The sequence below is a fragment of the Camelus ferus genome, chromosome 1, assembly GCF_009834535.1.
Source record: "Camelus ferus isolate YT-003-E chromosome 1, BCGSAC_Cfer_1.0, whole genome shotgun sequence".
NCBI lineage: Eukaryota > Metazoa > Chordata > Mammalia > Artiodactyla > Camelidae > Camelus > Camelus ferus.
In genome coordinates this window covers 56,697,768-56,710,510 of record NC_045696.1, presented here as the reverse complement: position 1 = coordinate 56,710,510, position 12,743 = coordinate 56,697,768, and the positions used below count along the sequence as shown (strand labels likewise).

Genomic DNA, 12,743 nt, shown 5'->3' with positions numbered 1-12,743 from the left:
CAAACCAGGCACCAGGCAAGTAGAGGTAAACAAAGTGCCATCGTTCCAGCCTTCATGGAGTTTATAAACTAGCAGAGAAGCCAGCCAGTGAAAAAGAATTCACAGGTGTGTTGACTGTTAAGTCAGAGTAAGTTTCAGGGGCTCTGCACACTTTGCTTTGTTAAGAAATCCCTTTTTCCTGATGTAAACAGATGGCAATCAGAATGCACTCCATTGTGCCACTGAGGACAGATGCTGGTTTGGCACTTCTCCAGAAAGCTACCCATATCTTCACAATTTGTTTCCATACATCCACACAGATGCAAATATATACACAAGTGCTCCAGGGAGAAGCTTTTGCCTGCAGTGAGGCTCGTTGAAGGGCTTTCTCTCAAGGGTTTTGCTGTCAGATTGGTTCCACACACCTCCTTACAGGTGCTTGTTTCAGAGTATGGAGGGGAAATGGAGCTCCAACCTCAGGGAGGTTGCAGTCTAGGCAAGCAGGACCCTGCTAACCTGGAATTGAGGTGATGCCTGAGCCATCTCCCCTCTCAGGAACTCCCTGATGGAACCAGAATTAAAGAACCTGTCCCTGGAGTGAGATAATTAAGAACAAGCCCATAAATTGACTAAGTACAGCTAAGGGTGGAGAGTCTATGCAATATCCAGCATTATTCTCCCACTTAACTGAGGGTCTTTAAAATTCACACAGAGAATATTATCTTTCCTAAACGGTTCACATGCCAAGACATAGCAAAGGTACTATGTATAAAATGTGATATACAAACGCATGTTCATATAGAAATTCTTACCTTTGTAGACTGTCAAATCCTGTTGATAATGGTTCTGTGTCTTTGTCATATGCAGTATCTTTCTGGATTTGGGAATGAGTGTGCCTCGGAGGACCCTCGCTGCCCAGGTGCCCTGCCAGAAGGACAGGTATGAGTGAATAGAAAATTAGCTTAGAGAGCTCTGAATTGTAGGAATGAATGACTGGCCTTCAGGCCAAGTGCCTCTACTCACCATGGTTCTTATAATTTAGCCTGTGAACTGTCTAGGAGCTTCACAAATCATTAAGACAATTGGGATGCAAAACAATGACAATATGAAGGTTAGTTGGATGGTGGTTACCTATGGCCAAGCACCCAACCCTAAATAAGTAAGACTAACTGTAGGACTTTCAAGAGGATCCCCTAGGTCCAGGGTTAAGGGGACTTCCTTGTAGTTCCCTTGACCAGCATATGATATAACAATGATGAGAAAATAATCAGTCCTTTTTAAAGAAATGTATGTACAAAGATGTTCACACTGGTGTTCATTATAATAGTAAAAATATGGCAAACAAATTTTTTTCAAATGTTTTTGAAGAATACTTCATGGCATGAAAAAAGTGCTCATTATATAGTGCTTCCTTTTTTAAAAAAGGAAGAAGCCCTAATTATTAACAGGACTACACATATTACAGAATCCCCATTTAAGAATGAAAGGAAATATATCCGTATGTCAACATTGGGTTATTTCTGCATGGTGAGATAATGGGTTATAGTTCATAAATTTTCTACAATAAGCTTGAATTACTTTTTGCATCAGAGGGAAGAGTCACCTAAAATATTATTACAAGAAGTATATATGGGTTGGAGATAGTTGTGTGCACTGAGTGGCCCAGAGCATCTCCATCCAAGGCAGAGTTCCCCAACTGAGTTGCTTGGTGGGAAGGTGGGATGCTTTGCAGATTGGACTGGTGTCATTTATTGCCTCCTTTGTCTTAGAATAATCCTCAAGTTTGCCCCTACAACCTGTATGCTGAGCAGCTCTCAGGATCAGCTTTCACCTGTCCACGGAGCACCAATAAGAGAAGGTAAAAGGATTAGGGTAATTCTGACCTGAGGTCTATGGGTACATGACTAGTATTCAATGCTGCCTCCTATACCTGGACCACAGCCTCCCAGGCTGCCCAAGATCTTGCTGCTTACAGGCTGTGCTGTGGATCATAGTCAGGGGAGGATGGGCCTCATCTCCAGCTAGAATCAAGTGACTGGTGGAAGAAGGTGAGAGAGCAGCTGCAGAGAGACTTGAAAACACACATCTAATTCCATTTATAAACCATGCTTGTACACAGAAGAAAATGTTCCTCATAGTCTGGCCTTACCCTAGGGTTACCAGTTGAGTTCTGAATTTTGGGTTACTCATTTTTTGTGTTTTTTTAAAATACTGATTAACTCAAAATTAGAGAAGATTCAGTGCAATATCCCCCTCAGCTGACTAGAAGTATTATGTTCTTTAGATGAAAATGTTGGATAATCCAAGCTTGGGTAGATGAAAGGTCATGTATTGTGGCCCCTGTGGTTTGAATTAACAAGGTTTTTACTCTTTGGAATTTGCCTTTGCTGGAAACCAGCACATTCATTAGCACCATGCATCATGCTCTGTGTTTGCTGTAATCCTACAAGCCAGGGCAGTGAACTCACTCCCTTGATTAACTCCCATGGGGCAGGTTGGACGCAGTAAGTGTTGTGGTCTGGGGAGGCAGCAAGTGCTGTGACTGAAACAAGCAGCGTCTAGTTGTAGGAATTTCAGACGAGGGCGTCTCTGAAGAGGGCTGCCACTTATATTGGAGATTTGGGGAGGAGGGCAGGTGGTATTGTACTGCTTAGTGGAAGGTGACTCAGTTTATTTCCACAGAGTCCACCTGAGATGCAAATGAGATAGTGAGTACAAAAGCAGAGTGGACCAATCAAATGATAGCTTGTTCCCCTTAGTGGTTAATCAGGCTCACTCCAGAGTCAGGCCCCCTGAGTTTAAATCCTGACTCCTTCTCTCTCCAGCTTTGTGACCTTGGGCAGGTCATCTACCCTCTCAGAGCCTCTGGGTTTTCATTTGTTAAAATGATAATAATAATACTTATTTCATAGTTGTGATGAGGATTAAAGGAAAAAATGTAAAGTGCTTAGCACAATGCCGGGTCCATGGTGATTACTCAATTAACATTAATTATTATAAGCATCATCATTGCCACCATAGCAGAGTGTCTCCCTCCAGTACAGGGTATCCCTAGGAGGCCACCAGAGAACTGAGTGGCAGGTGCCATGTTATCATGCCAATATCAGTATTGCTTCTCTCTGGATAGACATGTACATGGAGGGAGGAAGAGATAGTTTCCCATACTTGTCAAATCAGGGGCTAATTCTATTGCTATTTAATCATCTCTCTCTCTCCCTCTGTGGCCCAGATAGTCAAGGTAAGGTAAGCACACAGACGATTCCTGTCCATTCTAATTTATGACAGCCTGGCCTCCATGACTATGTTCTTGACTTTATGACCCACTCACTAACGGGACACCTGGACTCCGGATTCTGCTGCCTGCCTCCATTATTCAGCAATATCTTCAGCCAGCAGGAGCAGAGCTCTGTTCCAGGAGGCTGAAAAGGAGCTGTTGGCATTTCATTAAGAAGCTGGCACCATTCCCTGAATCAGAATTAAATCTCTGTCCAGGGCAATGTAGTGCTGCCTGGGGAGTTTTATAAACTCAGCTAAAAAACAAGGGACACAGGGCATGGCTCACCCATCTGCTTAGAACTCTTCAAAGGAATCCACAAGAATTTTGTGAAAATGCTCAAAATTCCCAGTGGGAAGATGGAGCCAGCTCCATCCATAGGTGAGAAAGCCTGGAATTCTTACATTTAGTCACTATTCATTTAAGCCACAGAGTGTAGGACCCCTCCCCCACCCCTGCAAAACTATCAGAGATTATATCTATCAGGAGCTGATTTTTACCAGATTAGTTAGCTGCTCCCTTAAGTCCTGAGAAGGGAGAGCCAGGACACAAAATGTGGAAAATCTGGACCACTACAAAAACCCAGATGATCAGGGGTAGACAGATAGACAGTTCAACACACATCTAATAAGTAAGCACCAACTGTATGCCAGGCATTCTGGGTACGTAAACTCTGAGACCTCACAACAATCCTGGGAGGTAAGGATGGGGAATGTAGGATCAAGAAAGTTTTGTAACTGGCCCAAGAAGACACAGTTGGTTCTAAGATACACACACGGGTTCTCAATTCCACTACTAGAAGCTGGAGAGGCTTAGTTACTGCATGGCCTGCAGTTCAGTGTCTGAGATCACATCATCTAGAACTGGAGGAATCAAATAAAAACCAAACAAATCTAGCCCCTTTATCTCCTAAATGGCTCAGTGTGGGGCCAGGTCAACTCCACCCTTTGAAGTAAACTGTCCTGGGGCTCAAAGGGCCAGAGCCTGTTCAAGCAGCTCTGGTCTTCCATTGCCCAGGTGATGTTCTTCTTCCTGCAGTCCTCTGACAGGGTAATGGCCTCTGAAAGGACTTAGGTCCCTTCTAGTGAGTTTCAGTGTCCTTCTCAACTTCTGGATGGTTCTCATCCTAGTGTCCTTCAGGGTTCCTTCATTAGAGTCTTCTCTTCCTGAAATAAAGCCATAAATGTACTGTAAGGAAATATAGATAGGTAGTCTTATTATTTTAGAGGACAGATGTGTTAATTCCCTGAACCTCTTACAAATTAATGTCAAAAAGACAACCCAGTAAGAAAATGATAAAGGACTTGTGCAAGTAATTCATAGAAAAATTACAAGAGGCCAATAAACATATAGATCCTCAGTCTTATGCATAATAAACATAGTGCAAAATAAAAATGAGATACTACTTTTTACCTCTAAGGCCAAAATTATTACTAATACTCCATGTTTGGGTTATCAGGCACGCTCACACATTACAGATGTGAGAATAAAGTGATACAACAACTTGGTGATTTTGCTTATCATGCATTGAAAATATCTGAGAATATACAAGAAAGTTGTTCAATTCTGATGCCTCTAAGGATTGGCCCTGAAAAAACTGGAGGTGAACACCATTTACCTTCTGAGACTTTCTGAATTACTTGAATTATTATTACCACTGGCATGAATTACCTTTATAATTTTGAAGAAGATAATTGATTTATATTTCAAAAATAACAAAGAAGCCATCCAAATTCTCTCAATCTATGTAGGCTTAACGTCCTCCCTTTCCAGAGCCAGAGCAAGGATTCGTATCCAATGATGTACATAAGCTAACGTTTGTCTGTGGATTTGCCTGAACAGATATCCTTCAAGGTACTCTTCCTTCCTTTATAGTTGTCATTGGGAAAGACAATTCTTTTTTTTTGTCAGTATGGAAATAACCAAGATCTGGAGCCTCAATGTGAAGAGTGATGGGTGAAGTGAAAGCTGAGAAGTGGCCAGGGCTATGGACAGCAGTGGCTATTCAGAAGTGATGCTATGTCATTGCTTCCCACATTAAAGCCCACAGATCGTTGTTGACTTGAGCGTCCTCCTGATGGCACTTCCTAATCCAGTCTGTGCATCACTCATACCATCACCCTGAGGTTTATGTGTCCTTGTTTCCCCCCAGCTGGCTGTATAGGATTCTACCTTCTGTTTCTCACAAGCCTTTTGAATCCATTGACCAAGGCCACGTCACTCACAACTGGGATGAAGTTGATCCTGATCCTAACCAGGTAACCTGGTCCTGTGAATTGGAACATAGCATGTATTCAAAGCATTGAGTATAAATATTTAAATCTAGCCCAGGTCTTTGAGAAATTAGACAGATTTTTTTTTAAATGTGTCTGTTCTTTTGCTCAAACTTGCATGGGAATTTTGGAATTGACTGATTGTGCCTGTGCACGTGCGTGTGTGTATGTGTGCGTTTGTGTATATAAACTTTTGTTCTTCTAGCCTAATGGCTTCTAGGTGGGCACAGAACTGGTTCAGACTCAGCCAGAGTGCCCAGGTGAGTTGGATGAAAGGGAATTATATAGACTGGTGAAAATGCATCTATATGCCCTAAGGCTGGTTTGTTTGTTTTAATCTAAACTCACTTATCACAGAATACTGAAAACACATCCAATACTTACATACTGGAAAAGAGGCCTCTGGTATAGAAACAAGAGGCTTGTTGTCTGAGCTGGATTCTGTCTCTTGTCACCTAGGAACTTCCATTCCTAAGAGTTTCCTTCTTTTGATCTGGTGACAAATGGACTTTCCTTCTGGATATCACTATTATTTACGTACTCTGCTTTCAGTAATGAGACAGATCCAATGCTATAATGGACTGAGATCTATTTTTTTTTTAACCTTCTGAGAACCTTAGTGTGTTCCCTTTGCTCCTGAGTTTAGGTCCATGTCACTGATAACAAGTACAAAATGCAGGGAGGAAAACAGACCTGAATTTGCATCCCTGACCCTCTACTTACCTGCTGTGTCTTTGAGTTAGTGTTTCACCTGTAAACTGGGGTGATCACGACATCTGCCATGCAGTGTTGTTGTGAAGATTACTTGACAGAACAGGTGTGAACGTGCTTCACACAGTGCCTGGAATACTGTAGGCAAGAACCATGACTCTGATACAGCCATTTTGATCTATTCACCTAAAGGCAATGGTAGAACATATAAATCTCAGAATTCATATTCAGGTACATTTTTTTCATTTTCTACTTTTAAATTCTGAAGTCTCCATCTGCCAGACTGGCAGAAAACAATTTCGCCTCAGCCTTCCCTGGGAATGTCTGGTCCTAAACGATGCCAGAGTAGGATGGGGGTCGAGTCTTGATGGTTGGTCCTCTCTCACTGGGTAGTGTTGACATGCCCACTGTTCTGCTACCGTTGTGCCAGGTTTGGGCACAAACTCATCTGCAAGACATTTCTGGTCCTGTTGTCCTGGATATGCCACACAGCCATTTCTTCCTTGTGGGAGTTGCTAGGTCACAGGTTCATGGGTCGCCTCTGTATTCACAGTCCACACAAGTTAGTCAGTCTCCCTCTCTCCCTCCTCTCCCTTTTCCTCTGCTTTTCTCCCCTCCCCCAACTCCTTTCCACAGCCCAATTCTGTTTGGGCTATACCTACTAATCCTATACCTTCCCTTAAATGCTTAGACTCTTTGGAGAACAAATGGCACAATAATTTATAGTCACTTTTGATTTCTTGCCCTGCTCCATCTTTTCCCTAATTATAGAAATCTCAGAGAACTAAGTACCTGCTTGAATGATACTAACTCCTCTCCAACAGGGACAGGAAGAGAGGCCTTGAGAGTGGAAAAATATGTGGTTAACAACTTAAAATATTATCTACCTCACAGCCATTTTGAAACCAAGACATCCTGTCTAAATAACTGACCCTTAAACTTGTGTTAAGTTTAGTACATGAAACAGATATCCTCCCTAGTCTAGTTCTGGCCTATATATAGCCTTTAAGCCCAGGGAAAAAGGCAGTCCCTGCTCCAACCTCCAACTGCAGGCGCAGTCCTGTGCTGAGACACAAGGCCAGGCTTTCAGCTCTTGCCCCTTGCCCCTTGCCCCTTGCCCCTTGGGCAGAGCAGGGCCCTGTGCGGGACAATTTCCACAGGCAACCTGTGGACCCCATATTCACCTGCCCCTGAGTCTCATCTGGGCTCCTAATTCAATCCCTATAGCCTTCTCTCTCACACTCTGGAGTCAGAAACCCATCTGGCAGACCACAGTCATTTAATCACTTACCTCATTCATTGAACTATTTATTTCCACACTCATCTCATAAAGGGCCATAAATCATTCTATCTAAAGTAACTGTTCCTTCTCTGAGAACCTGCTTGACTCCTTAATGGGTTACATCTCAAATTCTCTAACTTCAACCCCAGAATGGGCGGAAGACCTAAACAGACATTTCTCCAATGAGGAAATACAGATGGCCAATAGGCACATGAAAAGATGTTCAATATCACTAATTATCAGAGAAATACAAACCAAAACTACAATGAGGTATCACCTCACAGTGGTCAGAATGGCCATCATTCAAAAGTCCATAAAGGATAAATGCTGGAGAGGGTGTGGAAAAAAGGAAACCCTCCTACACTGTTGGTGGGAATGTAATTGGTTGCAGCCATTATGGAAAGCGGTACAGAGATGCCTTAAAAAACTAAAAATAGAGTTACAATATGATCCAGCAATCCCATTCCTGGACATATATCCAGAGAAAACTCCAGTTCAAAAAGATACATGCACTTCAGTGTTCACAGCAGCATTATTTACAATAGCCAAGACATGGAAGCAACCTAAATGTGCATCAACAGATGATTGGATAAAGAAGTTGTGTATATATACACAATGGAATACTTCTCAGCCATAAAAAAGAATGAAATAATGCCATTTGCAGCAACATGGACGGACCTAAAAATTATCATACTCTAGTGAAGTGAAATAAGTCAGAGAAAAACAAATATTACATGACACCACTATATGCACAATCTAAAAAAATGAGACAAGTGAACTTACTTACAAAACAGAAATAGACACACAGACATAGAAAACAAACTTATGGTTACCAAAGGAGAATAGGGGAAGGGATAAATTTGGAGTATGGGATTAGCAGATACAAATTAGATAAACAACAGAATCCTATGGTATAGCACAGGGAACTATATTCAATATCTTATAATAACCTATAATAAAAAGGAATCTGAAAAAGAATATGATTGAATCACTATGCTGTACACCAGAAACTAACAGAACATTGTAAATCAACTATACTTCAATGAAAAAAAATTCTCTAATTTCTCTCTGAGAATTACAATGGTCATACTCATCTGCTTTAGATTAATAAATAGACCTGACTGCTTAATAACAGGACTCTGTCTTTCATGAGAAAAAATAAAGGATGGATACCTATACTTCTATAGGATTCTTGTTCAGGCTAAAAATTAAGCATTTATTATATACTAGTTTTGGAAGGTTGAGAAGGTATTTGACCCAAAGTAAATTTTCTAATTCTTTTCTTCAGGTGGTATAGAGAATCCCCAATTAAATTTCTAACAGTTCTCTCAAGTAGAGTCAAATCTCATATTATACAAAGGAACAGGGTGGTTGTAAAATCAGCAAGTAAGACAAAAATTAAATACAGACAAAATTATCTCTGAAAAAGCCCTTAACTCACCCATAAAGTCTAGGATACATGGTTTTGTGTGTAGCTACCCTGTATGGTAATTCTTATGTACACCAAATTTGAGAACCATTGAGCTAGACTAAAAGAAGGGTTATAGGAAAAGTCCACAGGCAGATGTTTGGGAATTCAAAGCATGGGGCCTTTAAGATAACTGTCAAATAACCAGTGGTACATGGGGTGGAGAGGGGCGGTCCAGTGGCCCTGCCTGCTCATATCGTCCACATAGTTATTTAAGCCTCTGTAACCTTAATACATCGTCATGGATTTGTTCGTGGTGGTGTGGGCAGTTGTGGGTTCTGGCCAGCAGAAGTCCCACCAAGACGGAATGAATTACTCAAGACTCTGGAAAAGTTAAGAGAGCAAGAGGGAGTCGGGAGCCAACTCCACGAGCGGCTCAAATCTCCCATATTTATTGAGTACAGTCAAAGGAGGAATGCAGGAATTTAGGGAAGGACAGGGTGGGATCACAGTGAGTACAAAGGCTTTGTTTATTGTTGGTGTTTGGCTCAAGGTCAGAAGACCCTTTTTGGTGAATCATGTTCAAGTTGAGCCTTTCAGCTTATCAGGGTGGAACGTATGAGAATTAGCTGCTTAACAGCTTGGACTCAGGCGGCTGTGCCAGTCTTAGGTTGCCCCCCTCAGGGGATCTTACCCGTCATTGGCTAACCAGCCTTCTCACCTCTGAGTCTGCAGCTTTTTATAAGTTGTTTACCATTCCAGCCCAAGGCTGTTTTGGGGATAGAAGACTAACAGCAGGCACGCCCAGCGTTTATAGCAGGGGGCCTGGGTCATTGCTAAAACCTCAAGGCAGTTGCTAAGCACATCTTCAAGGAGATAAGCAGCTGAGATTGTTACAATTTGTTAACCCAGTCATGGGCTTCCACAGTGGGCAACAGTGGAGCCACACATTTTATATCACATTTTGTTTGTAGAGGGTGAGGGGTGAGGTTTTAAACCTAACCTTTAAGGAAAATGTGAGTGTGATGTGTAATAAGCTCAGTAATATCCTTTTATTATATAGTATTATTATTTCTATGACTATTGATACATTTTATTTAACATGAATAAGATCATCGGGTACAGGTGGCTTGCCCATGGAAGCTAACCTCGTTCTGATAGAATTTTTCTTGTTTTGTCTTATTATACATACCTATAAAAACTTAAGTGATACAGAAATTAACAAAGTAGAAAACGGAAGTCTCCCACCAGAAATGACAGTCAAGTGCATCGGTTGTGTGTGTTAATTCATTATTCATAAGTAGTTAACGTACATTTTGACAGGGAAGTTTGGGGAAACTGCATTTAAAAGCCTGGGTTAATATAAAGTCTTCAAAACAGCTGCATCAAAAGTTTCTGCTTGCCTTCTAGTAAATTCTGAAAACACATTTGTTTCCTCCTCCTCTTCCCCCTGTTTCCTTGCTCTGCACTTCTCCTTGGACTTGTTACTTCCCTCCTGTTCTGAATTCCTTCGAGCACTTTCCACATAGTGGCCACTGAAAGCGTTTCTTCTCCAGTATTTCCCCTGCTCATTTCCAGCCTTGTGCTCACGCATGTGGGGACAGAGGGGCCCCAAAACTCCACAGTGCCTCTTTGAACACCAGCTCCATCAAGGTAGTGGTTATCCTCCCCCTGTTCTGTAACCTGTATCACCTACCATTCTGCTTCCCTTGTCTTGATATACACACCCAGGCTGTTCTTGCAAAATCTATCCTTTTGTCTTTTCATTTACACCTTCTTGACAAGTTAATCTCTCTTTCCGATTTTATGCTTCATTAATTAACCACAGGCAATCTGCATTCATCACTTTCCCCCACTTGTAACCTCTTCCAAATAAGTACTCCAGACTCTCACCGAGAAAGTCTGAGGAAATTATATTTAGGGACCCATCTGACAGTCCTCCAGCTGAAACTGTATGGTAGGTGTGTCTTCACTGTCACAGACCAGATCCGATGCTTCATCAGCTTCACTGACTCCCCACGTAAGTCATCTCTGGGAATTTGAAGACATGAAAATTACTTAATGTTTCCTCCAAGAGAGGATTATGGGATATGCTATCATTACCATTGTGTTTGATACCCTGGAAGACAGGAAGACTATGTCCCAAAACCTTAATTTTCTTTTAGTGTACTTCATTAATAATCTAAGAATTAATGCAAACTCTTTTTGAGTGTATGCAGAGTCAGCTGTGAACATAACAAGCTCAATCCATTAACATCTCACATAATAATATATTGAATTTTGTTCATCATGCACCTTCCTCTAACTTCTGGAATCCCAGAATTTAACAAACAAATCTGCTTCCAGTTTGACTCAGCATTCCTGAATCAGCATTCTTTTGAAGGTCAGAGTCCTTTAAAGTTTACCTTTGTTATCACTATAGCCCTAATCACTTGACTGTTGGAAAGTCCAAATTTTAACCCAATTAATCCTCAGCTGAGGAAATTATCTTTTAGTTCTCAACCAGTATTATTTGGGCCAAGTGAGAAACACCTCAAAGATAACTAAAGATCACATCATAAAATTCCCTCTGCTGCAGGACATACAAATTATCAAAAATGTTTCAAAACAATACATCCTTACAAGGTGTCTGATGTCTAATTTGTGAAACTTTAAGTTTCACTATCCCCAAAGCCCCCACCCTCCAAAAATGTCTTGGACTTCCAGCCTCTTTAAGCTTTTGCCTAAGTCTCTCCAATACATAAACACTCCTTGAGAAAGTAATCTAAACCCACTGGATCACCTCATTCACTCCATAACACTTTGTAGTTCAACCAGCCTAGGCTATTATAAGTATTTAAACTTCTTTAAACAACAATGCACCCCCTACCATTAATACATGTTTTTATTCAAAACTTAAATAAAAGTGCCAATCCCTAATAATCCCACCAATGCAGAGTTAACCACTTCTAATGTTTTGGTTTCTTTCTTTCTAGTCTTTTTCTTTGCACATGTGTGTAAATAAATAAGGTCTGGGGGTCCAATGCAGCCAGAAGTCAAAAGTAATTGAAAATAATCCCAAACTTCATTTGCTTCTCCTGAAAACATTAAAGAACATGCAGTATATGACCCACAGCAACACTTTTGAAAGTCCCCTTTCCCCAGTTTTTCCTGGACTCCAACCCTCTCTCACCTCTTCGCCATGCTCTTGTCTTCCCCAAGCTCCTTGGGCCTAGACTGCTGGTTCATGGCTTGGCCTTGCCTCCCCCTACCTTTTGCCTCTAGAAAATGACACTTAGATGTAGGTCCTCACCCTCTTTTCCCAGGAGATGCACACACACCCACACACATGCGCACATGTGTAACATTGATCTACATGGTAAGACTGGAGTTCAAAGGGCTGAGGGAGGGGAAATGAGCAAAGCAGAATTTTCCATGGGGAGCAGTGAGGGGAAGGGGAAGAGGCTGTGAATACTCTTATATTAATGCTGTTTTTTTTTTCTTAAGCAGTTACAAATATACTTACTGTAAGTAAACTCAAGCTCTAATTCAGTTTTAAATTCTGTTTTTTTTTTTAATTAAACATATTTTGTGTCTTTTTCCATGTCTTTTTAAACTCCTTGAGTAAAGATAATTTTTCATGTGGCATTATAATTCACTACATGTTTATAAGATGATTGCTCTATTGTCAGATACTTAGATTGTTTCCATTTTTACTATTATAAATCATCCATGGCTAACAACCCTTTTCTCCTCAACATCCCACAGCCTGAAACAGATGACTTCCCTTCTTTCCTTCCTAGATCTCTGTCCTTTCCTGTGTTCTATGACACTGTG

General features: G+C 41.2%; 1 protein-coding gene across 1 annotated transcript in view; it reads left to right on the top strand.

The window, feature by feature from the left end:
* Window positions 1–12,743, top strand: part of HGD (homogentisate 1,2-dioxygenase) — a 43,562-nt gene that overhangs the window by 4,667 nt on the left and 26,152 nt on the right. Inside the window, exons 2-4 of the mRNA XM_006190489.2 lie at window positions 847–918; window positions 1,749–1,837; window positions 5,406–5,511. Coding sequence (XP_006190551.2) covers window positions 847–918; window positions 1,749–1,837; window positions 5,406–5,511 — 267 coding nt within the window. The remainder of the gene's footprint in view (window positions 1–846; window positions 919–1,748; window positions 1,838–5,405; window positions 5,512–12,743) is intronic.